The sequence below is a fragment of the Hylobates moloch genome, unplaced genomic scaffold (assembly GCF_009828535.3).
Source record: "Hylobates moloch isolate HMO894 unplaced genomic scaffold, HMol_V3 SCAFFOLD_9, whole genome shotgun sequence".
In the NCBI taxonomy this organism is placed as follows: Eukaryota; Metazoa; Chordata; class Mammalia; order Primates; family Hylobatidae; genus Hylobates; species Hylobates moloch.
The window spans coordinates 124,327,548-124,354,368 of record NW_026652284.1 but is presented as its reverse complement, the minus strand read 5'-3'; the positions used below and the strand labels follow the sequence as shown (position 1 = coordinate 124,354,368).

Below are 26,821 nucleotides of genomic sequence, written 5' to 3'. Positions count from 1 at the left end.
CCGAGGGACTCTTCCCCAGCGCCGCCGAAGGCTCATCCCCGCCCGCCGTTTACCTGAAGAGCCGCCGCCACCTCGGCCCGGGCGCCGCCTTCCCGCCCAGCAGGGACCCGGAGTGGGCGGAGCCGCGCTCGCCGAGCCCGCCCCCGCTGCCTTCTGGCCAACCGCAGCCTGGAGCGCGGCAGCAGGTCCCCGCCCCCAAGCGATCTCTACACTTATTGGTCGAGGGCACGTCTCTCACGCTCGCTCCACCCCCGCCCACCCTTATTTGCAAAGCAGGAGTGCGCAGACTCCGCCTCACCTCGGCCCCGCCCCCTGCCGCTCCTTGGCCACCGCCTCTGTCTCTTGAGCGTCAGCGCGGCCGCCACTGCGCAGGCGCGGCCTTCAGGCTCGCGACAACTACGCCAGTCCCGGGGCGCAGCAGTCCCCGTGCCCCAGTCGGACGCACACGGCCCTGGCGACCTCCGCTCCCAGACGCCGGGGACGCGGGCTCGGCGCGGCGTTGCGACAGCTCGCAAGCACACGCCCGCCCTGGACGCGCGCGGCCCCGCCCGCCCTATCTGCCCCGGAAGCGCCCGCTGGAGGCCGCGGCACCGGGAGGGGGGCAGGACTGGCGGGGCCCGGCGCTCGTTGGGAGAGAGGCGGCCAGCGGGGTCCCGGGAGCTCGGGAGGCGATAAGAGCGATGTGAGGAAGGAAAGCGCCCGTCGCGCGTCCAGACTGGGCGTCGGCACAGGCGGAGGTGGCGGGAGCAGCGCGGGCAGGACGTCCACTCCCGGCCGGAGGGACTAGGCTCCCGCTGTGGGGACGGCGCCCGGGAGAGCGCAGGACCCTTCGCGGATGCGGGCGCGGCCCCTGCGGCGGCTTCCCACGCGCCTGTTGCCCTGTCCCCTCCCGGTCTCGGTGCCGCCTCCGCCCCACGCACACCATCTGCCGCGCGCAGCACAGCCCCACTTTCATTCCGATCACAAACGAACGCCAGCCCCTGCGCCAGGGGGCAGGTCTGAGTCAGTATTTTGCTCTCGAGGGCTGCGTACAAAGCCCAGCACGGGACGGCTGCCCAGTGAAGCCCCGGGAATGGATTCAGGTGCAGGCAACGACGCGGATAGTAGAGACTGCAAAGGGAGGGTGGACAGAGCCAATGGCCGTTCTGATCCTGCAGTCATCACTGGCTTGACACTCGCGGGCTTCCAGCTGTGTCCTGCCACTGGTGGGAACCGGGAGGGAGAGGAGGTGCGCCGCAGGGGGCGCAGGCTCCCAGGCTCTGCAGCAGAGCCCAGAGGCTCAGCCACCCAGGGTCGGGACCACCTGGCTCCGGTTCTAGAGTGGCCACTTCTTGCAACCCCCACCTTCGACGAACTCCACCCTGCCCCCGTGCCTCTCCAGCCCTTCTAACAGTTAAGCAACCAATCCCACCTGCTTAAATTGCCTGGAGCAGTTTCTCTTTTTTCCTAACCCCCAGGTCAACCACAAACCAGTTTGTTTTTTCTGAGATCTGTCACCCAGGCTGGAGTGCAGTGGTGCTCACTGCAACCTCAACCTCGCCGGGCTCAGGTGATTCTCCCACCACAGCCTCTGGAGTAGCTGGGACCACAGTGCGCACCACCACACCTGGCTGATTTTTAAATTTTTTTGAAGAGACAGGGTCTCACTATGCTGCCAAAGCTGGTTGTTTGAGACGGAGTCTTGTTCTGTCGCCCAGGCTGCAGTGCGGTGGCGCGATTTCAGCTCACTGCAACCTCTGCCTCCCGGGTTCACGCCATTCTTCCGCCTCAGCCTCCCGAGTAGCTGGGACTACAGGCGCCCGCCACCACGCCCGGCTAATTTTTTTTGTATTTTTAGTAGAGATGGGGTTTCACCATGTTAACCAGGATGGTCTCGATCTCCTGACCTCGTGATCTGCCCGTCTTGGCCTCCCAAAGTGCCGGGATTACAGGCGTGAGCCACCGTGCCCAGCCCAAACTGGGTTTTATTGTTGAAATGAGGCCTCTCACTGTTACCCAGGCTGGAGTGCAGTGGCACGATCATAGCTTACAGCAGCCTTAAATTCCTGTGCTCAAGTAATCCTCTCACCTCAGCCTCCCAAATAGCTGGGACTACAGGTGGGCACCACCAAGTCTGGCTAATTTTTAAATTTTGTTGCAGAGACAAGGTCTCACTATGTTACCCAGGCTGGTCTGCAACTCCTGGGCTCAAGAGATCCTCCTGCTTTGGTCACCCAAAGTGCTGGGATTACAGGCATGAGCCACTACACCCAGACCTTGTCCTTATTTTCTGTATTCCAGGCAATTTGCCAAACAAGGCCTGAGGGTGAGCAAAGGAATATCAAGAAGCTCATGGTCCAAAAGGGATGAGAAAGTGTATTTTTCCAGCTCAAGCCAGCCCGTTCCGGGGCCTTTTCTGCAGCAAACATGCCACGTGCACCCACAGATCTCGGTGGAGGAGACCCCAATTCCCCAAACTCACTGGTCTGTACCAAACACTGGACCCTTGCAGACATTCCCAGGATGGCTGCCCATCAGGCAGTCCTGCCCTCCAGGCCCACAGACACTGTGCTGTCCAGCTCACAGCAGAGATGACACATTTGGGTTGGGCTTCCCCAGCACGGGGGCTCAATTTCATCTGTAAAGCGAGGATTGCTTGGTTGTGCTAGGACTTGAGATCCTGGATGTGAACTGCCCCCATGGGCTGGGCACCTGAATGTGTTCTGTGAACGGGGGCAGGACTGCTACAGGTGGTAGTTGTAGCTGGTGTGACTGCCCAGAGTGGTACCCGGCACACAGCTGGCACTCAAACGTTTAGCAGTAATAGTGCCTACGGGGCACTCTGGGGTCCAGAAGGGAGAGGCAAGGTTGGCTTCTGTCTCTTGGAGCTGTAGGATCAGAGGGAGGCTCAGGGGTGGGGCCCTTGCTTGCCGTGGGGTGTGTGGTCAAGTCTGCAGAGGTCTCTAGGTGGGACACTTCCTGCACCCTGCTGGCCTGGGCAGGGGGTGCTTCAGGCTCCAGTGGAGAAGGCCGGGAGACAGAGCTCCTGCCTGCCTTCCTCTGGCTCAGCCCACCTTAGGGCCCAGCTGAGCGTGGCCATGGCATCCGCTCGAAGAAGGAGGGGGTGCAGTTGAAATGGTGGTTGACACGTATGTGTCCCTTTTCCTGTCTTTATGCCCCAGAAATCCCCACCCTCGTTTCTTTAACGGCTTTCTGTGGCCAGCCACGTCCAGAGGGGTCCACAGGGGCCTCACCCTGGCTGTAGCCTCTGAAATGGGTTTTTACCTCCTAGAGAGTCTCGGGCCCCGTGTGGGCAGGACTGGTCCCACGAGATGTCCTCAGAGTGGGCAGCTCCTCAAAACAAGAAGACGCACCCTTTGAGGACACAATGCAGGTACAGCTCTAGAATGCTCCACTCTAGAACCTGCCCTTCCTCTCCCAGAGCTGCCCCGCCCCACCCCGTCCAGAGCTGCGCCAGCCCCCACCCTGAGCTTGCAGCCCCGTCACTCCCTGCCTCTGCCACAGTCCCAGCAAGTCTTCAGAAGGGTGGCTGCTGCCTCAAGAGGGACTCAGTTCCCACCCAGCACCCCCTACCACCCTGGCCCCTGCCCTCTGACACAAGTCAGGTCTCAGCTGTGCTCCCCAAGGCTGGTAAAACTGGACCACCACGCCCCCTTCCATGCACTGCCCTCCGTGAAGGGCAGCAGCAGGCAGACGCTGGATCAGAGAACCTTCACGGAGCAGGTGTGTGAGTGCAAGGACAATGGCTACCTGCTCTCCTCCAAGAAGATCGGTTCTGGGGCCTTCTCCAAGGTGTACTTGGCTGATGCCACCCACGAGCGCATGCACCACAACCCCAAGCTGTCCTCCGACCTGCAGGGCAAGCGCCACACCATGGTAAGACAGGCTCACCTCCCTCCCCAAGGGGCTCCAGTGCCCCCCAGCAGGCCCCTCCGTATCCAAACCCACTCAGGCACCATCAAGCTGCTCTGGCTTCCTCCGCCTGAGACTCTCCCCAGTCCCATTTCCTGCCCAGAGGCCTCCCCGGGGCTCCTGCAGGCTGACCATCCCGTTCCCAAACCCCTTGAACACAGAGTACTTGGCACAGGAGGGAGCAGGGAGGTCATCACTGCCCTCCAAGGGCACTGCTCACCCAGTGTCCCCCCTGAGGATTCCAGCAAAGTGTATAAAGGACAGGGGCCTGCCCTACCACAGCCAGCCCCTCAAGGGCCAAGTCTCACACAGCAAGCGCCCTCCACCCTACAGATAGCTATCAAGATCGTCTCTACAACCGAGGCCCCGGTGGAGTTCTCCCACAAGCCCCTGCCCCGTGAGATCTCTGTCACTCAACGCTACCTACGAGCACCTGAACCTGTGGGCAGAGGCCTGGACACAGCCTGTCCCCACTCTCCGCCTCCCCAAGGGTAGCTCTCCCCAGCCAGCTGCCTGCCCCAGGCCTATCGCCCCCTCCCACCTTGGACCTCCCTTTCGCCCCAGGGCTGGAGCCCAGCCCCATCCTGAAACCTGGATCTGGTACCCTTGACAGTTCCAGCACACCCTTGGCCCTGCCTCAGGGTGATGGCAGGTGTGGGCTGCAGGTGCAGCGGTATGAGACCTATCAGAGCAGCCAGCTCGTGCTGGGGCTGGTGGCCTGGGGCGACTTGCTGGAGCACATCAACGCTGCATTGGATCACCTCTGCCGCCCAGGGCCGGAGGGAAAGGAAGCCCTCGGACTTTTCTGGCAGCTAGTTAGTGCCATGGCACACTGCCACAGCGTGGGCATCGTGCACCAGTGAGGGCAGGGCTGATCGTCTGCCCACATGCACAGAGAGGCCCACTTGAGCCCAAGCCAGCCCCACCTCCTGCCTCCCCACTCCCATGCAGGGACCTGAAGTGCGAGAACATCCTGCTGGAAGACCACGGCCTTCTCAAGCTGACCAGTGAGCCCACAGCCCCCACCCTGACCCCCAGCCTGGGGTTGAATGCCTCCACATGCAGGGGCCCACACCCCACGCTTGTCCCAGCCAGGCCCCTGCCTTCAGCCCTCCCAGAAGGCCTGCAGGCCACCCTTACCCTCGGGCCTGAGGCCACTGGCCTAACCCCCACATGTGCCCCCAGACCAGGCCCACCTCATCCACACCCACACCCTTGCTGTCGGCTACACACTGCATGCAACCCCGCAAACCTCCACAGCCATCCCTGCAGACTGGCGTCCTCAAGTGCCTCTCCCTGCACCCCTGCCCCTCATGCATAGTGCCACCCTCCCCCACGCACCTCGTACAGATTTTGGCTTTGCCGGCTGCATGGGGCCCAGCAACTCACTGCTCAGCACTTTCTGCGGCTCCCCAGCCTACACAGCCCCAGAGATCCTCATGACAGCAAGTATAGCGGGGAGTGGGCCGACCTGTGGAGTCCGAGTGCCCCCAGGGCACCCCAACCCTGTGGCCAGGGCCCACGGGAGGGCTACGGAGGGGCCACACCCTTAAGAGCTTATGCCCCGAGAGGTGTCATCCTCTATGCCATGGTGAGTGAGAAGCTGCCCTTCAAGGAGCGCTAGCCCCACTGCATGCTGCACCTCATGCACTGCGGTCCCACCTTCTGGCCAGGTCTGTTCCCAGGTGAGCACCACCCCATGACCCTCCCACACCTAGCTCAGGCCTAGAGAGCGGCAGTGAGGGAGACCTGGACTCCCAGGAGGGTAGTCCGGCGTGCTGGAAGAGACTGAATCTGGCATCCTCCCCGCTTAGGCTGGGAAGCGTTTGGTCCACGCACGGCAGTGACAAGTGCTGGGGAAGCTGGGCTGCTGGAGGACCTGACTCAGAATGCAATTCAGGAAAGGCAGTGGCTGCGAACCTGAGCTCTGCACCAGTCCAGGGCACACTGCCTTGCCCCTCTATGCCTCAGTCTCCCCACTGGTGAAAGGACTGACCCCTCTAAGCTGCTGGCACTGCTGGCAGTGATGTGCATGGGGTGAGGGTGGGTGCCAGAGGTGGTGAGAGGCTGCAACCGTGAGCTCTTGCCCAGTGCCAGGACTTGATTCGGGGGCTGCTGTAGCTGCACCCAAATGCATGCCTGGGCCTGCAGCAGGTGGCTGCACACTGCTGGATGCTGCCTGCAGCGAATACGCTCTTCCTCAGTGCTGTGCCAGGTGTAGTGTGGCCCTGTGGGTGAGCAACTGGGCAGCACGCGGTCCCTCTGCACTCCACCTGACCCCACTATGGCCCCTTGCAGAGAAGCAGGTGCAGTCCCAACTCCCAGCATCCGTGGATGACCTGGAGCCTGGCACAGACTTAAGAGTGCCAACAGCCAGTCCTGCAGCTGCACTGCCCCCAGCAGGGCATCCCCAAGGAGAATGTGGGCCCTGAGCTCAGGCCTCCGGAAGCGCACCCCAGAAGAGGGGTGGGTTCTGCCCAGCTGGTGCTCTAGAGTGCTGTGGCAGCCAGCCTGGGAGTGAGCGCCTCCAGGAGGCGCTCCAGTAAACTGAGGGTGTGTGGGTGGGGCAAGGCCAGATGAAGCATTTATTCTGTGAAGAGAGTGCCTAAGAGGGCAAGTGGCCTCCAGTGGCAGGTGGGGGCTCTGGCCAGGGGAAAACATGGTCCACACATGCCTGCATGAGTGGCAGAACTTTAATGGGGGCAGGTGAGAGGAGATCCTGGAGGCGGGAGATGCCCAGCACCCAAGCCACAGCAGGAGACCACAGGGGACGCTCCAGTTTAAGGGTGTGGAGTGAGGCATTGTGAACTCCCAAGAAGACAAGCTAAGCTCCTTCACCAGGGCTCAAGGGGCCTGGGAGGGCCCATCAGTGAGCAGGGGCCAGCCCTCAGGAGCCCAGTGCAAGAGGTGGCAGTGAGGTCAGATCAGCTCAGGAATGGAAGTGTGTGGCAAGAGCCACCATGACAGCCTGTGGGGCTTGGCAGCCACATAACTGGCAGGTGGGGGGATGCACATAGGTCCAGGGGAGAAGCACGTAAGGCCCCTGAGCCCATAGTGGGCTCTACCACAGGGACAGAGGGTGGCTGGGGGAGAAGCTTGGACAGGGACCAGGCTGCAGGCACATCTGGAGGCTCTTGGCAGAGGTAAGAAGGCCAGAGAGGAGTGACCCAGGCTCAAGGAAGCTGACCAGGGAGATGGCCTAGCTAGAGAGGCCAATGAGAGCACCCACTCAATCTGAGACTGGGAAACAGGAAGACTTAGGGAGCTGACAAGGGTTGAGGGCAGGGTCCTAGCAAGCAGGGAGGCACAGTTCTAGAAAGACCCCAGGATCTACATATGGCTGGGTCAGCCCTTTGAGGCCAGGTCTCAGGGAACAGGGAGCTGAGAGCCGCAGGGAGTGGGGCTGACAAAGCAGCACTTGTACCTATGCACCCACCTCTGCCCAGACCCTGCAGTTCCCTGGGGATTGGAAGGCTTCAGCTGGCTCCTTGGGGCTTGCAGTGGTTTTCTGTCCAGTCCCCACACCGTGCCCAGGAAGAGTCTTCTCACGGCTCTCTGGCCATCCGCCTGCCACCTCCACCTTCTGCACAGGCAGCCGAGTCACGGTGCCTAGCTCACAGTACTGCACAACCTTCATTCTTGCTGGTAGCAACACTGCACAGGGCTGGGAAGTGCCTTCAATCCTTACTGGAGCCTAAGTGTAGCTCTGCTTCTCAGAAGAGCACAGTCTCTGAACAAGGGGACCCAAGGGGCCTGTAGGCAGCTGCAGGAAGCCCTGGTCTGAGAAAGCCTGGTAAAGGGGACCCTGGAGCTGGTGTCTGGCTGCAGGGGCCTCAGGTGGGTGTGGCCCTCTCCACCCATGGCTCTGGGGCCAGCTCCCGCTCCAACTGCTCCCGCTCCAACTGCTCCTGCTCCCGGCGATCCAGCTGCTGCAGCTGCTGCTCCACATCCTCAGGCACCTGCACCTCCAGCAGGTTTTCCATGCCACGTTCAGGCTCGTCCCCAATAAGCACCTGCCAGACGGGAGGCAGGTGAGCGGCTGGCCAGCTACAGACACCCCTTCCCCAGCCTCTCCAACCCTGCACCAACCTGGATGAGCTTCTCACAAGCCGTCCGCACGTCAGGCTCTGGCTCCCAGCTGTGCAGCTCTCGAAGGATCAGGTAGGCTCCCTGGTCCCGCACGTGCTGCCGACCTGGTGCTGTGGCTGTCAGCTGAGGAGGTGGAAGAGGTTACCCAGATGTCAGCATGCTCGTGTGTGTGTCGGGTGGTGCTTATTGCAGCAGGGCTCCTGCTCACCAGCATGATGGCTTCAACAAGCATCTTGCGGATGTCTGCATCAGGTTCTCGCTGCTTGTCTGGTGGCAGGTACTGCAAGTCGACAGGCAGCCCTAGGGGTGAGTGTGTGGGAGCCACTGTGTCCCTGGGCTGGGCAGCTGGACCAGGCTCTGCCTGTGTAAGTCCCACCTGTGCTCAGCAACTCACTGCTGCAAAGTTTCAGAAGGAGCCTGTGGCCTGGACACCTCTCTCTCCCTCCACTGGCCTCCCTCCTCTCCGGCCAACTGAGGCTCCACACTAGCCACTCACGTTCCATCTCTTCCTCGGAGAAATCCTCAGGCCCAGCCAAGGGCAGGAGCAAAAAGGGGAGAATGTCCACCTCAGGTCCAAGCAACCACTCGTGATGTCCTGAGGGATGGTGAGGGTGGGGAGACGGGAATGGAAACTGGTCCAGAGCAGCCCCGGAGTCCAGTCCCCGCCCCTGGCAACGCGCCCCCGCCACACCCACCACTCACGGTGCTCGAAGCAGCAATTCCGCAGCGTCCCTACCACCCCGCCCCTGCGTACAGACGAGTCGGGGTACTGGGTAAGGGGCAGCAGCCGCTGGACCACGCACCTGTTGGGAGGGGTCACTTAGGGCCTTCCCCGCTAACTTCCGTCCCCTCCCCGCCCGCGCGGGCGCCCTGGGCTTCACCTGTCGGGGTCCAGTAGGAAGGCCCGCGCCGCAGGGCGTTGGCTGAGGTTGGAGAGCAGCGGCGCCAGGTAGTGCAGGGGCGCGCGGGCGTTGTAGCCGGGCGTGCACAGCGCGCGCACCAGCCGCTCCAGGCCCGAGTCTACCGGCTCCGCGGCCGCCAGCGCCGCCATCAGCGCGGCACACGGCGCCGGCTCGCGACTGAGGTTGGCCAGCGCGGCGGCCGCCTCCTCGGCCCAGGGCCACTGCGGGTCCAACGCGCGGCCCAGCAGGCGCCCTGGCAGCCCGGGGTCGGCCGCCAGCAATGTCTCGTGCAGGCCGGGGTCGGCGGCCAAGTTCACGAACGCGCGGGCGGCGTCGCGGGCCGGGGCAGAGGCCGGCGCCAGCTCCATCAGCGCCTGCAGCAGCGCCGCCTGCCCCGCCAACAGCGCGCGGCCGGGCCCGCAGCCAGTCAGCGCCAGCACGTGTCCCACCGCCGCCGCCTGCAGGTCCGCCCGCGCGCCCGGCGCCAGGAAGGGCAGCAGCTTCACCACCTCCGCCTCCGGGCTTGCCTCCGGCCCTCCTGGCGCGCCAGCGCCAGCCCCGGCCTCCCCCATGTCGAGCGACACTCTGCTGCCACCCGACCGGTGCCAGCGGTCCACTTGGGGGTCCGCTGTGTGGCCCGCAGCCCCGCCCACCAGAGGAGCGAAAGCCGCCCTGGCCACTCCGAGGCTACGCACTGGGCTCAAGGGGCGGGACTGGCGTGCGGAGGGTGGGGCCAGGCCGCGCGCGGGGCGTTATGGGTCTCGGCGTCTGGCCGGAAGCTGCGGAGGTTGGCGACTGAGCGCTGGGATGTCCCGAGCCTTGGGGGCCGAGGCCCGGCGCGATTTGGCCGCTTCCCGAGTCCACAGTTGCTGGAAACTAACGTGTGGTCTCGGCTAGGTCGGCCAGTGCTTCCCACTGGGCGCTGGCCACGCCGAACCTGGTCAGCCGGCCCTGGCCTCCCGTGGGCCCTGAGGGTCTGAGGCCCGCGCCCCGGCTCCTAGACTAGGCTGTCGGGTCAGAGAAGGGCTGAATGGGGGAGTGGCCACGGGCCTCTCGGAAGGAAGGCCTGCCCTTGTCCAGGCTGGCACAGCCACCGAGAAGCTCAGGTCGTCCCCCTAGGGACAGGACAACACAGGGCCCCAGTGGGGACCTGAGGAGGCAGCTTTGGAGAGGCCTGTGGGCATCTCTGGGCATCTCTGAGCTGGTAGCTTTGGGGCATTTGTCAGGACGTCTTCAGTCGCAAGTGACAAACCCAACTCAGACTGACTTGCACGAAGAGAGAATTTGGCAATGGAGGTTTGGAGGGAGCCAGCTTCCGGCATGCTTTATCCAGGCGCTCTCTGGAGCCTTGTACTGTCTACCCTACCGTCGCTCTCCCTCTGCCGCCCTGCTGCTCTGTGGTTCCGTATCATTTCCACCTGCCACTGGCCGATTTTCTCAGAGCAGTCGGGAAAGAAAGACACTGGGACCTCCCAGTTCCATGGTCCTGGCAGAAGAGTTTCTCTGTCCCAGTATTGGAGTCTGCCCCAGGAAAGGACTCCAGTTCTTCACGTGTCCTCCACTGTGGGCAGAGCAGCAACCTTCTAGAGACACACAGACTGGGGAGGAAGGGAGGGCAAAAGAAGGGCATTCCCTCACACTAGCATTTTTCGGGCACCAGCCATCTGCCAAGCTGGTAGCTCAGGACACGGAACCAAACAACTTTGGTGGCCTTTCTGGCCTTAGGGTCTTTGCACTTGCTGTCTCTTCTGCCTGGAATGCTCTTTTCTCAGCTGTACACAAGGCTGGCAACTTCTAATTATTTGTCAGAGCTATCTTCCCTGGGTAACTTACAGAGACTCAGCCCACCCGCCACCCATGACTGCTTGCTTTCTGTCCGCCTCCTTCAGGATAGCAGTACTTAGGCCAGGTGCGGTAGCTCATGCCTATAATCCCAGCGTTTTGGGAGGCCAAGGCGGGTAGATCACCTGAGGTCAGCAGTTTGAGACCCGCCTGGCCAACATGGTGAAACCCCTCTCTACTAAAAAAAATACAAAAGGTAACCGGGGGTGGTGGCACACGCCTCTAGTCCTGGCTACTCGAGAGGCTGAAGCAGGAGAATTGCTTGAACCTGGGAGGAAGAAGTTGCATTGAGCCAAGATAGTGCCACTGCACCCCAGCCTGGGCAACAGAGGAAGACTCCATCTCAAAAATAAAATAAATAACGGTAAATTAGGCCGGGTGCGGTGGCTCACACCTGCAGTCTCAGCACTCTGGGAGGCCAAGGTATGTGGATCACTTGAGGCCAGGAGTTCGAGACCAGCCTGGCCAACATGGTGAAGCCCATTTCTACTAAAAATATAAAAATTAGCCAGGCATGGTGGCGTGTGCCTATAGTCCTAGCTACTTGGAAGGCTGAGGCAGGAGAATCACTTGTACCTGGTAGGGGGAGGTTGTAGTGAGTGGAGATTGCGCCACTGCACTCCATCCTGGATGACAGAGCAAGACTCTGTCTCAAAAAAGAGAACGGTACTTAAAGGAAGGTAATAAAATTTAAGTGTCACGGTGCCTTGTTTGCATGGGTCCTTTCCAAAGCTTCCCTGAGAGTAAACCTTGCATAGTGTTCATATATATAGTCATAATGGTTTTGCAAAGTAGGGTGTAGCAGACATTGGTGCAAAACCCACTAGGATGGCTATGATCAAAAACATAATTTTTTTTTTTTTTTGAGACGGAGTTTTGCTCTTGTTGCCCAGACTGGAGTTCAATGGTGCAATCTCAGCTCACCGCAGCCTCCACCTCCCAGGTTCAAGCAATTCTCCTGCCTCAGCCTCCTGAGTAGCTGGGATTACAGGCATGCGCCACCACGCCTGGCTAATTTTTTTTGTAGTTTTAGTAGAGACGGGGTTTCTCCATGTTGGTCAGGCTGGTCTCGAACTCCTGACCTCAGATGATCTGCCCACCTCGGCCTCCCAAAGTGCTGGGATTACAGGCGTGAGCCACCGCACCCAGCCAAAAACACAGATTAAACAACTGTTGATGAGGATGTGGAGAAATTGGAACCCACGTACGCTGCTGGTGAGACTGTAAAATGGAGCCGCCACTGTGGAAAACATTTTATCAGCTCCTCAAAAAGTCAGATGCTTGCCGGGCATGGTGGCTGGCGCCTGTAACCCCAGCACTTTGGGAAGCCGAGGCTGGTCGATCACAAGGCTAGGAGTTCGAGACCAGAGTGACCAGCATGATGAAACCCTGTCTCTACTAAAAATACAAAAATTAGCCGGGCATAATGGCACGCGCCTGTAATCCCAGCTACTCAGGAGGCTAAGGCAGGAGACTCGCTTGAACCCAGGAGGCAGAGGTTGCAGTGAGCCGAGATGGCACCACTGCACTCCAGCCTGGATGACAGAGCCGGACTCCATCTCAAAAAAAAAATAAAAAAAAAAAAATAAAATAATGCAAACAGAGTTATCATATAACCCAGCAATTCCACTCCCAGGCATATAGTCAAGAGAAATGAAAACTGAAAACCACACAGAAACGTGAACGTATACAAGCAGCATTATTCACAGTGGTCGGAAGATGGAAACAACCCAAATGTCCATCAACTGACGAATGGAAAAATAAACAGATAAATCCGTGCAAAGGGATATTATTGAGCCACAAAAAGGAGCAAAGTACTGACATATGCTGCAACACACATGAACTCCAAAATCTTAGACTAAGTGAAAGAAATAAATCACAAGAGATCACATATTTTGTGATCCCATTTATAAGACACATCTGGAATAGACAGTTCATAGAGACAGAAAGTAAATTAGCAGTTGTCAGGGGAAGGGTAGGGTAAGGGGAGTAGGAGTGACTGTTAGTGGGTGCTATGGACTGAACAGTGTCCCTCCAAAAAATGCATATGCTGAAGTCCTAACCCCAGTGTGACTGTATTTAGAGATGGGACCTCTAAGAAAGTGGAAGAGCATTCACCAAAAACCAAATCTGTCAGTACTTTAACCTTGGACTTCTTCCTAGTCTCCAAAAATGTGAGAAAATAAATTTCTATTGTTTAAACCGCCTAGTCTATGGTATTTTGTTATGGCAACCTGAGCTGACTGAGACAATGGATTTGGGCTTTCTTTTTTGGATGTTGAAAATGTTCTAAAATTAGATTATGCTGGTAGTTGCACAACTGTGAATATACTAAAAACATTTAAATTGTACACTTTAAATGGGTTGATTGTATTTAAACTATATCTCAAAGCTGTTAAAAAGAGGGCACTCATGTAACATTTGGGACACATTGATACCAAAAAGTATTTGTTGTTTGTCTGAAATTCAAATTTAACTGTATCCTGTTTGTCTGAAATTCAAATTTAACTATATCCTGGGCAGTAAATTTTGAATTTCAGACAAACAATAAATACCGTATCCTCTATTCAAATTTAACTGGGTATCCTGTATTTTATCTGGCAACCCTATTTGCAGTCTGTTGGCTTTCTGGCACTCACCCATGGGCCCATAGACAACTCTCTGTTTAGGAGAAAGAACTGCTGCAGAAAAATACCTTCCTGAATACTGAGGAAACCCATGATGTCACCCAAATTGATCAACTGATGTCACTAATGAATGTGAACAAAAACCAAGAATCACTAGATACTAAGTAAACCAAAAGGCATATACCTATTTACAGAGGTAACACAGTATGTGAAGCAGAAGGGAACTTTTTTTAAATTTATTATTTATTTTTTTTTATTGAGATGGAGTCTCGCTGTGTCGCCCAGGCTAGAGTGCAGTGGTGCGATCTTGGCTCACCCAAGCTCCACCTCCTGGGTTCATGCCATTCTCCCACCTCAGCCTCCCAAGTAGTTGGGACTACAAGCGCCTACCAGCACGCCCGGCTAATTGTGTTTTGTTTTGTTGTTGTTGTTGTTGTATTTTTAGTAGAGACAGGGTTTCACTGTGTTAGCCAAGATGGTCTCGATCTCCTGACCTTGTGATCCACCCGTCTCGGCCTCCCTGGGATTACAGGCATGAGCCACCACGCCTGACCGGGAACTTTTATTTATTTATTTATTTTTTGAGATGGAGTCTCGCTCTATCGCCCAGGCTGGAGTGCAGTGGCGCAATCTCGGCTCACTGCAGCCTCCACCTCTCAGGCTGAAGTGATCCTCCCACCTCAGCCTCCTGAGTAGCTGGGGCCACAGATGTGTGCCACCATACTTGGCTAATTTTTTTTTTTTTTTTAGATGGAGCCTCTCTCTTTCACCAGGCTGGAGTGCAGTGGCATGATCTTGGCTCACTGTAAACTCCGCCTGCCGGATTCAAGTGGATTCTCCTGCCTCAGCCTCCAGAGTAGCTGGGATTACAGGCACCCACCACCATGCCCAGCTAATTTTTGTATTTTTTTCTTTTTCTTTCTTTTTTTTTTTTTTTTGAGGCAGAGTCTCGCTGTGTCGCCCAGGCTGGAGTGCAGTGGCGCAGTCTCGGCTCACTGCAAGCTCCGCCTCCCATGTTCACGCCATTCTCCTGCTTCAGCCTCCCGAGTAGCTGGGACTACAGGCGCCCACCACCACGCCCAGCTAATTTTTTGTATTTTTTTAGTAGAGACAGGTTTTCACCATGTTGGCCAGGATAGTCTTGATCTCCTGACCTCGTGATCTGCCCACCTCAGCTTCCCAAAGTGCTGGGATTACAGGTGTGAACCATGGCGCCTGGCCTAATTTTCGTATTTTTTTTAAATAGAGACGGGGTTTCACCATGTTGGCCAGGATGGTCTCGATCTCTTGATCTCTTGACCTTGTGATCTGCCCACCTCAGCCTCCCAAAGTGCTAGGATTACAGGCGTGAGCTACTGCGCCTGGCCAATTTTCTGTATTTTTTGCCAAGACGGGGTTTCACCATGTTACCCAGACTGGTCTTGAACTCTTGAGCTCAAGCGGTCTGCCTGCCTTGACCTCCCAAAGTGCTGGGATTACAGGTGTGTGCCACCATTCCTGGCCAGAACTTTTAAAGAATTCTAGTTACTATGCTCTGAAAATTCAGGAAAATAGTGCAGCCATAGAACAAGAACAGATGTCATGATAAAGGAGCAATCAAAGAACAAAGATATATTGAACACTGAAATCATGACTACTGAATTTAAAACCAATGGGAGAGCTGGGCCCAGTGGCTCATGCCTGTAATCACAGCACTTTGGGAGGCTGAGGTGGGCAGATCACGATGTCAGGAGTTCAAGACCAGCCTGGCCAACTTGGTGAAACCCTATCTCTACTAAAAATACAAGAAATTAGCCAGGCACAGTGTTGCGTGCCTGTAATCCCAGCTACTTGGGAGGCTGAGGCAGGGGAATTGTTTGAACCTCAAAGGTGGTGGAGGTTGCAGTCAACAAAGATGGTACCACTGCACTGCAACCTGGAGGCAGAGTGAAACTCTGTCTCAAAATAAACAAATAATACAGTACAATACAATACAATACAATACAACACAACACAACACAACACAACAAAACCAGTGGAAGATTGAATATGGCTGAAGATTGAATTAGTGTTTGACAAGTTAAAGTCGAGAGTATATCCAAAATGAAAGACAAAACAGGGCCGGGCACAGTGGCTCACACCTATAATCCCAGTGCTCTGGGAGGCCAAGGCGGGCAGATCACTTGAGGTCAGGGGTTTTGAGACCAGCCTGGCCAACATGGTGAAACCCTGTCTCTACTAAAAATACAAAAGTTAGACGGGCGTGGTGACGTATGCTGTAATCCCAGCTATTTGGGAGGCTGAGGCAGGAGAATCGCTTCAACCTGAGAGGCAGAGGTTAAAATGAGCCAAGATCGTGCCACTGCACTCCAGCCTGGGTGACAGAGTGAGACTCCATCTCTAAATAAATAAATAAAAGGACAGAGGAAAAACATGAGAGGAAAATTAGAAGTTACAAGAAATCTAATATGTCTCTAATAGGCAAGAAAAAACTCAACGTATGGAAAAAAATAATTAGGAGAGACTTTTCTCCTCTAGCCATATAGTAGACCAAATACTCTAAAAAAACCTTCTTACTACAATCTAGAAATGCAAGAGAAGATACAGGAAACATCCTTTAAAATATATACTGAGCTTATAAGGAAGTCAATGAAACCTTCAAGAGCTCAGAATGAAATGGAAAGTGTAGTGAATTGCAATTTTGCTTTGGCGTCTATTATGAATATAAGTTGGATTTTCTCATTCCAAAATCAAGGCTCAGTCACCCTTGTCACAGTTTCCAGTTCTCCACCTCCTCCAGTTCTTCAGTGGGATTGACCCAGGTATCTGCCTCATTCAACCACCTCCTGGTTGAATAAGGGACATCTACATACAACCTAGTTGACTTGCCCCAGAGACCCCTACACCCTGCATAGACTGCGCAGATATGCTGCTGCAATGACCACCTCTCAGTCACAACACAAATCCACAGAACTCATTCCTGCTTGCTCTGAGAACGCCGATTAGAACTCCCCATGGAGGCTTGATGCGGTGGCTCCCGTCTGTAATCCCAGCACTCTGGGTGGCTGGATGGGCAGATCACGAGGTCAGGAGTTCGAGACCAGCCTGGCCAACATAGTGAAACCCAGTCTCTACTAAAAATACAAAAATTAGCCAGATGTGGTGGCACATGCCTGCAGTCCCAGCTACTTGGGAGGCTGAGGCAGGAGAAGCGTTTGAACCTGGGAGGCGAAGGTTGCAGTGAGCTGAGACTGTGCTATTGCACTCCAGCCTGGGTGACAGAGTGGCTCCGTCTCAGAAAAAGAAGGACTCACCATGGAAACCTGCCTGGGTAAGTAACACCTGGACTCCAGGAAAGGCTTTGGCCCATGGGCCCCTCTCTTTCCTTCCTTCCTTCTTTCTTTCCTTCCTTCCTTCCTCCCTCCCTTCTTTCTTTCCTTCCTTCCTTCCTCCCTCCCTCCCTTCCTTCCTTCCTTCCTTCCTTCCTTCCTTCCTTCCTTCCTTCCTTCCTTCCTTCTTTCTTTCTTTCTTTCTTTTTTGACAGAGTCTGGCTCTGTTGCCCAGACTGGAGTACAGTGGCGCAATCTTGGCTCATTGCAACCTCTGCCCCCTGGGTTCAAGCAATTCTCCTGCCTCAGCCTCCGGAGTAGCTGGGATTACAGGTGTCTGCCCTCACACCCGGCTAATTTTTGTATTTTTAGTAGAGACAGGGTTTTGCCTATTTTGGCTAGGCTAGTCTCGAACTCCTGACTTCAGGTCATCCACCTGCCTCGGCCTCCCACAGTGCTGAGATTACAGGCATGAGCCACTGCACCTGGCCAAAGGTATATGCTTCTAATGACCTGCTTTCACTCATTACTGTTTGTGGGCTTCATGATTTTCGTGGCTGTGCAGCACTCCACTGTGTGAATATCTCGGGATGTAGACATCCATTTCGTGTTTCTGGGCATTAGGATAATTTCCAATTTTTGCTATTATGAAAAATGCTGCTAAGAACATTATTTAACGTCTCCAGGTGTACACGTGCAAGAGTGTCTCTAGGATCAGGGCTAGGCACATGTTCACTTTTACGTGCTTATGCCAGACAACTTTCCAAAAGGGTCGTGGCAATTTACCTTCTGCAGCGACTTCTGATACTAACTACCTGGAGTTAGGCCACACTTCACAGGTTGAGGGGACAGTCTTCCACAAAACTGTTCTCACTTCAGACACCAGCCACAAGTTTAGGGATTTCCGGGGCCACCCTAACCTCCAATCAACTGGCTACAAATTCCAAGGTCCCCATTACCCACTCAGGCTTGAAAATTTACTAGAACAACAACTCATAAAACTCAAAGAAGGGTCGCAGCCTGGGCAACATAGTAAGACCCCCATCTCTACAAAACATTTAAAAAAATAGCTGACGGCCAGGTGCAGCGTCTCACACCTGTAATCCCAGCACTTTCGGAGGCCAAGGCAGGCAGATCACTTGAGGCCAGGAGTTTGAGACCAGCCTGGCCAACACGATGAAACCCCCTCTCTACTAAAAATACAAAAATTAGCCGGGCATGGTGGTGTGTAACTGTAATTCCAGCTACTCAGGAGACTGAGGCATAAGAGTCACTGGAACATGTGAGGCAGAGTTTGCTATGAGCCAGGATTGCACCACTGCATTCCAGCCTGAACAATAGAGTGAGACTCTGTCTCAAAAAAAAAAAAAAAGAAAGAAAGAAAAGAAAAGAAGAACAAAAAGAAAAAAAATTAGCCAGGCATGGTGGTGTACACCTGTAGTTCCAGCTGTTCTGGAGGCTGAGGTGGGAGGATCGCTTGAGCCCAGGAGGTCAAGGCTGCAGAGAGCCGTGTACTCCAGCCCAGGCGACAGAGTGAGACCTTGAATCAAAAAATAGGTAGGTTGATAGGTAGATAGTTATATGATAGATTAGATAGATAGATAGATAGATAGATAGATAGATAGATGATAGATAGATAGATAACATAAATTTCAAAAATTAAAAAAAATTCTCTAAGGCTAGGCGCCTTTTAATTTTTATATATAGTTGTATCATTTGCTAAGATTTTGTTTAGAATTTTTGCATCTGTGTCCACAAGGAATATTTTATCTGTGGTTTTCCTTTTTTGGTAATGTCTTTTTCTGGTTTTGGTATCAGGGAAATGTTTTTTTTTTTTTTTTTTTTTTTTTTGCTCTCTCACCCAGGCTGGAGTGCAGTGGTGCGATCTCGGCTCACTGCAAGCTCCGCCTCCCGGGTTCACGCCATTCTCCTGCCTCAGCCTCTCCGAGTAGCTGGGACTACAGGCGCCCGCCACCACGCCCGGCTAATTTTTTTTTGTATTTTTAGTAGAGACGGGGTTTCACCGTGGTCTCGATCTCCTGACCTCGTGATCCGCCTGCCTCGGCCTCCCAAAGTGCTGGGATTACAAGCGTGAGCCACCGCGCCCGGCCAAGGGAAATGTTGACTTCAGAAGGATTGGGAAAATATTTTCTCCTCTTAAATTTTCTGGAAGAGCTTGTGTGTAACCCTTATTATTTCTTCCCTAAACATTTGGTGGAACTCTGCAGCAAAGCCACCTGGGCTGAAATTTTCTTTCTGGGAATATTTTCAAATAAAAATTCAATTCCTTTAATAGATATATGGCTATTCAGGTTTTTTTTTCTTGGGTGACTTTTGGTAGTTTTTGTGTTTCAAGGAATTGGTCCATTTCACCTAAATTGTCAAATTAATTGGCATAAAGTTGTTCATAACATCATTGCCTTATTATCCTTTTAGTATCTATAGAATCTGTAGTGAGGGCCGGGCGCGGTGGCTCATGCCTATAATCCCAGCACTTTGGGAGGTCGAGGCGGGCAGATCACGAGGTCAGGAGATCGAGACCATCCTGGCTAACACAGTGAAACCCCATCTCTACTAAAAATACAAAAAATTAGCCGGGCATGGTGGCGGGCGCCTGTAGTCCCAGCTACTCGGAGAGGCTGAGGCAGGAGAATGGCGTGAACCTGGGAGGCGGAGCTTGCGGTGAGCCGAGATCACGCCACTGCACTCCAGCCTCGGCGACAGAGGCGACTCTGTCTCAAAAAAAAAAAAAAAATCTGTAGTGATGTCACCCTCTCATTTGTAGTGATGTCACCCTCTCATTACTGATACTGGTAATTTGTGTCTTCTTTCTTGTCGGTTTCACCAGAGGTTTGTCAATTTGTTGGTCTTTTGAAAGAACCAGCTTTTGGATCCATTTATTTTTCTCCATTATGTTCTTTTTCTTTTTCTTTCTTTTTTTTTTTTTTTGAGACAGAGTCTGGCTCTGTTGCCCATGCTGGAGTGCAATGGCGTAATCTCAGCTCACTGCAACCTCTGCCTGCCAGGTTCAAGTGATTCTCCGGCATTAGCCTCCCAAGTAGCTGGGATCACAGGTGCCCACCACCATCCCCGGCTGATTTTTTGTATTTTTAGTAGAGACGGTGTTTCGCCATGTTGGCCAGGCTGGTCTTGAACTCCTGACCTCAGGTGATCCACCTGCCTCAGCCTCCTGAAGTGCTGGGATTACAGGAGCGAACCACTGTGCCCGGCCTGTATTCTTTTTCTATTTCACTGATTACCACCTTGACCTTACTATTATTTCCTTTCTTCTGCTTACTTTGGGTTTAATTTGCCATTCTCTCTTTCTTTCTCTTTCTTTCTTTCTTTCTTTCTTTCTTTCTCTCTCTCTCTCTCTCTTTTCTCTTTTCTTTTCTTTCTTTTAGACGGAGTTTCACTCCTGTTGCCCAGGCTGGAGTGCAATGGCACGATCTCGGCTCACTGCAAGCCCCGCCTTCCGGGTTCAAGCAATTCTCCTGCCTCAGCCTCCTGAGTAGCTGGGATTACAGGCATGCAGCACCACGCCCGGCTAATTTTGTATTTTTAGTAGAGGCAGGGTTTCTCCACGTTGGTCAGGCTGGTCTCGAACTCCCGACCTCAGGTGATCCGCCCGCCTCGGCCTCCCAAAGTGCTGGGATTACAGGCATGAGCCACCATGCTGGCCATTCTCTTTCTAGTTTCTTTTTTTTTTTTGAGACAGAGTCTCGCTTCGTCACCCAGGTTGGAGTGCAGTGGCGCTATCTCGGCTCACTGCAAGCTCCACCTCCCAGGTTCATGCCATTCTCTTGCCTCAGCCTCCTGAGTAGCTGGAACTACAGGTGCCTGCCACCACACTCTGCTAAATTTTTTTTTTGTATTTTTAGTAGAGACGGGGTTTCACCGTGTTAGCCAGGATGGTCTCGATCTCCTGACCTCATGATCCGCCCGCCTCAGCTTCCCAAAGTGCTGGGATTACAGGCGTGAGCCACCGCGCCCAGCCTCTAGTTTCTTTTTTTTTTTTTTTTTTTTTTTTTTTGAGACGGAGTCTCGCTCTGTCGCCCAGGCTGGAGTGCAGTGGCGCAATCTTGGCTCACTGCAAGCTCCGCCTCCCGGGTTCATGCCATTCTCCTGCCTCAGCCTCTCCGAGTAGCTGGGACTACAGGCGCCCGCCACCACGCCCGGCTAATTTTTTTTTTGTATTTTTAGTAGAGACGGGGTTTCACCGTGGTCTCGATCTCCTGACCTCGTGATCCGCCTGCCTCAGCCTCCCAAAGTGCTGGGATTACAAGCGTGAGCCACCACGCCTGGCCAGGCCTCTAGTTTCTTAAAGTAGAAGCTGAAGTCATTGATTTGAGACCTTCCTTCTATTCTAATGTAGGCTTGTTATTTTTATCCATTTATTCCTTGATTTATGGGTTATTTGTTGTACTTTACTTTTACATAGGTTATAATCCCCTTACCAGCTTGATGTTATTTTTTATTTTTTGAGACAGAGTCTTGCTGTGTCACCCAGGCTGGAGTACAGTGGCGTGATCTCGGCCCACTGCAACCTCTGCCTCTCAGGTTCAAGCAATTCTCCTGTCTCAGCCTTCGGACTAGCTGGGACTACAGGAGTGTGCCACACCTGGCTAATCACCTCAAGTGATCTGCCTGCCTTGGCCTCCCAAAGTGCTGGGATTATAGGCGTGAGCCACCGTGCCCGGCCTGATGTTATTTTTATTTCACACGAAAGACTGGGATGAAGCCACTCACAGAGCAGCACATCATACAGTCCAAGAGCTGGGACTCACCCCTGGGGAAGACCGAGGAAGGGCACTTCATCGTCTCAATCCCGATTTCAATTTGCATGAAAGCCCCATGGAAACTGAGGAAGAGGGTCTGAGTCCAAGGCAGTGCCCACCCCTCCAAAGGAAAGCACAGGCTTGAGACACACAGACCCAGGGAATATGTATTATGGATAATTAGGTAAATCGTGCCCTCTGGTGGATACTTTTCACCGAGACAAAAGTGTGCACCTTCAGGGCCGCTGGTGTCCAACAGCTGATGAGCAAGCCCTGGCTCTGATGGTTTCAGGAGTGTCCACAATCACCACCAGGTGGGGAGCCTTAAAAATTCCTGAGATAAATGGAAAGATCCAAACTTTTTGGAACTAATTTCAAAGTTCCAGGCTGGGCATAGTGGCCTGTGCCTGTAGTCTCAGCTACTCAGGAGGCTGAGGCAGGGAGGATCGCTTCAGCCCAGGAGGTCGAGGTGGCAGTAGCTGTGGTTGTACCACTGCTCTCCAGCCGGGACAACTGAGCGAGACCAGGTTAAAAAAAAAAAAGTTACAGAATAGTTACAAGAACTGTACAAAGAACTCCCACATACCCTTGGCCCAGAGACCTCAATGAAGTTCCCAAATCATGTTACCATGATGATGACCTTTCAGCAAAAGGTGGGTCTGAGTCTCTTCTGTCTCCTTCAGTAAGGAACAGTTCTTCAGCCTTTGACTTCATTCTCTTGACCCTTAACGATCACCGACCAGCTGCTGGTAGAATATTCCTCGACTGCAGGCTGTCTGGTTGCCCCACAGTTTTGTTCAGGTTGCACATTTTAGACGGGAGCAACCCAGGGGCGAAGCCAGATTCTTTTTTCGGCATCACAAAAGAACCAGGTGGCATGCGATGCCGGTTTGTGCCAGGACTGGTGATGCTCATCTTGATCCCTTGATTAAAGTGGAGCTGGCCAGGCTTTTCCACTGCCAAGTCATTCTTCTGCTTTTTGTATTGAATGCATAGTTTATGGGGACAGACTTTGAGACTTTGTATACCTATTCCTTTTCCAACTTTCTCCCACTAGTTTTGGATTGTTTATATCTCTGAATTAATTATTACCATGATGATTGCTAAATGGTGATTTTCTTTCTTTCTCTTTTTTTTTTGAGACGTAGTCTCACTCTGTCCCCCAGGCTGGAGTGCAATGGCGCGATCTCGGCTCACTGCAAGCCCCACCTCCCGGGTTCACGCCATTCTCCTGCCTCAGCCTCCCGAGTAGCTGGGACTACAGGCGCCCACCATTGCGCCCGGCTAATTTTTTTTTTGTATTTTTAGTAGAGACGGGGTTTCACCCTGTCAGCCAGGATGGTCTCGATCTCCTGACCTGGTGATCCACTGCCTCGGCCTCCCAAAGTGCTGGGATTACAGGCATAAGCCATGGCACTCGGCCTTTTTTTTTTTTTTTTTTTTTTTAAAAGACACAGTCTTGCACTGTTGCCCAGGCTGGAGGGCAATGGGGCCATCTTGGCTCACTGCGACCTCCGCCTCCCGGGTTCAAGCAATTCTCCTGCCTCAGCCTCTCAAGTAGCTGGGACTACAGGTGTATGCCACCACGCCTGGCTAATTTTTGTATTTTAGTAGAGATGGGGTTTCACCATGTTCGCCAGGCTTGTCTCGAACTCCTGACCTCAGGCGATCGACCTGCCTTGGCCTCCGAAAGTGCTGAGAATACAGGTGACAGCCATTGTGCCTGGCCTAAGTGGTGATTTTCTTTTTTTTTTTTTTTTTTTTTTAAACGAACGGCCTCACATATTTATTACTGAACCCAGCCAACCAACGTGTTCATAACAGATTCAGAGAGGAAAACACGTCGAAATCTCCAGCTAGTGGTGACATTTTCAGCTTGATATGGTAACATGATCGTGACCTTCAGACAGCATAAATATGTGTGCCATCTCATGTGCAATTCCTTACAGACCCAGCTTGGTTCTTCTCCAATGTCTCCTTTTGGAGTTGTACCTGATTTTATTTCCAGTTTTCATCCGAATCCACTGGGGAATGGGACGATTTTGCTTTTGTTTCTTGGCCAGGAATCGCTTAATCCTGAAAGTCTCGTGAGAAGACATGGCGAGAAGCGGAGTCAGGAACACACCACGATGGCGGAGACAGGAAGAGGGCGGGGAAGGTGGCGGAAGAACGAGATTAGAAGGCGCCTCTGATGGGCGGAGCTTAGGAGGTCAGCCTAAGTGATTTTCTAATCCCATCATTGATTGTAGGGAAAAGCTTTATCTTTTTTTTTTTTTTTTGAGACGGAGTCTTGCTCTGTCGCCCAGGCTGGAGTGCAGTGGCGTGATCTCTGCTCACTGCAACCTCCGCCTCCTGGGTTCAAGCGATTTCCCTGACTCAGCCTCCCAAGTAGCTGGGATTACAGGGGCACGCCGCTACATCCAGCTATTTTTTTTTTTTATATTTTTAGTAGAGATGGGGTTTCACCATGTTGGCCAGGATGGTCTTGATCTATTGACCTCGTGATCCACCCGCCTCAGCCTCCCAAAGTGCTGGGATACTTGCCCATTTTCTAATGGGATGGTTTTTAATTTATAAATAATAATTATATATATTTGTATGGTACATAGTGATATTTCAACACATATAATGTATAGTGATCAGATCAGGGTAATTAGCACCTCCATCGTATCATTTATTTGTGTTGGGAACATCCAATATCCTCCTTCTAGCTATTTGCAACTATATAATTGTCAGCTGTAGTCATCCTACAGTAGCATAGAACGCTAAAACTTATTCTTCCTATCTAGCTGTAATTTTGCAACCTTCAACAAAACTCTCCCTATCTCCTTCCCACCTCCCTTCCCAGCCTCAGTATCCTCTGTTCTACTTTTTACTTGTATGAGATCAGCTGTTTTTTAGCTTTCACATATGAATGAGAACATGCAGTGTTTAACTTTCTGTTCCTTGCTTATTTCGCAAACATCATGTCCTCTAGTTCCATCCATGTTGCTTTTTATTCTTTTCATGGCTGAATAGTATTCCACTGTATATATGTACCATGTTTTCTTTGTGCATTGATCTGTTGTTGGACACTTGGGTTGACTGCATATCTTGGCTACCGTGAATGGTGCTGCAATAAACATGGGGCGCAGATTCTCTTCCACAGACGGATTTGCTTTCCTTTGGATAAATTTCTCAGTTGTAAAATTGCTGGATCATCTGGTAGTTCTATCTGTAGTTTTTTGAGGAGCCTCCACACCGTTATCCATAGTGGCCGTAACAGTTTCCATTCCCTCCAACAGTACGTTGTTTTCTGCATATCCTTACCAGTATTGGTTATTTTTCGACAATAGCCATCCTAACTGGGATGAGGTAAGACTTCATTGTGGTTTGATTTGTATTCCCCTGATGATGAGTGATGCTGAGCATTTTTTCCGTATATTTGTTTGCCATCTGTATGTCTTTTGAGAAATGTCATTCAGCTCATTTGTGTAACATGTTTAAATCAGATTTTTTTGTTGTTGAGATGTTCGAGTTTCTTGTATATTCTGGATATTAATCCCTTTTCAGATGGATAGATTGCAAACATTTCCTGCCAGTCTGTAGCTTATCTTTTCATCTTCTGAACAAGGTCTTGCACAGAGCAAAAGTTTTTAAATTTGACGAAATCCAATTTACTGATTTTTTTCTTTTATAAATGGTGCTTTTGGTGTCAAGTCTAAGAACTCATTCAATCTCTAGGTCCAGAAGATTTTTACTTTTTTCTTATTTTTTTTAGAGACAGAGTCTAACTTTGTCACCTAGGTTGGAGTGCAGTGGCAAGAACACAGCTCACTGCAGCCTCAACCTCCCAGGCTCAAGCTAGTTTTTGTTTTTGTAGAGACGAGCTTTCATCATGTTGGCCAGGCTAGTCTCGAACTCCTGACCTTGGGTGATTGACCTGCCTCAGCCTCCGAAAGTGCTGGGACTGCAGGAGTGATGGTCCAGAAGATTTTTTTGTATTTTCTTCCAAAATGCTTATAGTTTTACATCTTACATTTAAATATATGATCATTTTTAGTTTTGTCTTTGATTTTACACTTTTGCCATATTTTAAAAAATCCAGGTGGAGCGCAGTGGCTCATGACTGTAATTCCAGCACTTTGGGAGGCTGAGATGGGTGGATCACGAAGTCAGGAGTTGGAGACCAGCCTGACCAACATGGTGAAACCCTGTATCTACTAAAAATACAAAAATTAGCCAGGAGTGGTGGCAGGTGCGTGAAATCCCAGCTACTCAGGAGGCTGAGGCACGAGAGTCGCTTCAGCCCGGGAGGTGGAGGTTGCAATGAACCGAGATCTCACCACTGCACTCTAGCTTGGGTGATAGATAGAGACCCTGTCTTAAAAAATAAATAAATAAATAAAATAAAATCCGTAAATACATCTATCTTTTCTTTCTCTAGGTGCTATGAATATATTAACATATTTTCCATATTGTCTTCTGATATATTTATTGTTTTACTTTTTACATTCCAATCTTCAAATCATTTGAAAACTACTTTTGTAAATAGCATGAGGTGGGAGTCCAGCCTTGTTTTTTTAATCAGTATATTCTGTGCTAGGCACTTTCCTTAAATGGTGTAGATATAATAATTCATTCATTTATTTCTCACAACAGCCTTGTGAGGCATCTTTGCATTTTTATTCCCCTCTCAGAAATGGGGGACTGGGGCCGGGCGTGGTGGCTCATGCCTATAATCCCAGCACTTTGGGAGGCTGAGGCGGTCAGATCATCTGAGGTCAGGGGTTCAAGACCAGCCTGGCCAACATGGTGAAAACTCATCTCTACTAAAAATACAAAAAAAAAACACCCAAAATTAGCCAGGCATGGTGGCACATGTCTGTAATCCCAGCTACTTGGGGGGCTGAGGCAGGAGAATCACTTGAACCCGGGAGGCAGAGGTTGCAGTGAGCCAAGATCGTGCCACTGCACTCCAGCCTGGGCGACAGAGCGAGACTCTGAAAAAAAAAAAAAAAAAAAGAAATGGGGGACCTGAGGCTTAGAGAACTTAGGTAACTTGCTGAAGTTCACAGAGCTAAAAGGTAGAGGAGCTGGGATTTGAACACAAAGAGTCAACCTCAGGGTGTCTTCACTTACCCATTCACATTGCCGATTACACAGGCAGCCTCTTATGCCAGCACCACTTATTAAGTCAACCATATCTTCCCCCTGAATCGCAATGCCTGATGGTATGTATATTAAGTGTCCAGATATAAATGGATGTATTTCTGGATTGTCTATTCTGTACCACTGCTGTTTGTCCATTTTTTTTTTTTTTTGAGATAGAGTTTCGCTCTTGTTGCCCAGGCTGGAGTGCAATGGCAAGATCTCAGCTCACT

The 26,821-nt window shown here is 52.5% G+C and overlaps 4 protein-coding genes across 14 annotated transcripts in view; 1 reads left to right on the top strand and 3 right to left on the bottom strand.

The window, feature by feature from the left end:
- Positions 1 to 7,549, bottom strand: part of MROH1 (maestro heat like repeat family member 1) — a 126,063-nt gene extending 118,514 nt beyond the window's left edge. For 8 of the 11 annotated variants that reach the window (XR_009214873.1, XM_032760759.2, XM_032760761.2 and 5 more), the window contains exon 1: positions 7,349 to 7,549. Coding sequence is in view for 7 of the 11 variants with exons in the window: in XM_032760759.2 (XP_032616650.1) it covers positions 7,349 to 7,549 (201 nt within the window). In the remaining 4 variants the exon portion in view is untranslated. Of the gene's footprint in view, positions 1 to 53; positions 99 to 7,348 lie in introns of those variants that run through there. The other 3 variants (XM_032760765.2, XM_032760768.2, XM_032760774.2) reach the window with 3 other exon arrangements.
- Positions 2,523 to 5,216, top strand: LOC131384225 (uncharacterized). Its single transcript, XM_058444133.1, has 2 exons — positions 2,523 to 3,373; positions 3,724 to 5,216. Exons 1-2 carry the CDS (start codon positions 3,368 to 3,370, stop codon positions 4,405 to 4,407), a joined length of 690 nt encoding a protein of 229 aa, XP_058300116.1. The 5' UTR covers positions 2,523 to 3,367; the 3' UTR covers positions 4,408 to 5,216.
- A 171-nt stretch (positions 7,550 to 7,720) lies between the features above and the next one.
- Positions 7,721 to 10,041, bottom strand: HGH1 (HGH1 homolog). The gene is made up of 6 exons (XM_032760786.2): positions 8,883 to 10,041; positions 8,704 to 8,804; positions 8,498 to 8,596; positions 8,210 to 8,301; positions 8,002 to 8,124; positions 7,721 to 7,925 (listed from the first exon to the last, which is right to left on the bottom strand). Exons 1-6 carry the CDS (start codon positions 9,473 to 9,475, stop codon positions 7,746 to 7,748), a joined length of 1,188 nt encoding a protein of 395 aa, XP_032616677.1. The 5' UTR covers positions 9,476 to 10,041; the 3' UTR covers positions 7,721 to 7,745.
- A 13,173-nt stretch (positions 10,042 to 23,214) lies between these two features.
- On the bottom strand, positions 23,215 to 23,588 carry LOC116813692 (large ribosomal subunit protein eL39-like). Its single transcript, XM_032760758.2, has one exon. It carries the CDS (start codon positions 23,555 to 23,557, stop codon positions 23,402 to 23,404), a length of 156 nt encoding a protein of 51 aa, XP_032616649.1. The 5' UTR covers positions 23,558 to 23,588; the 3' UTR covers positions 23,215 to 23,401.
- Positions 23,589 to 26,821: the final 3,233 nt, after the last annotated feature.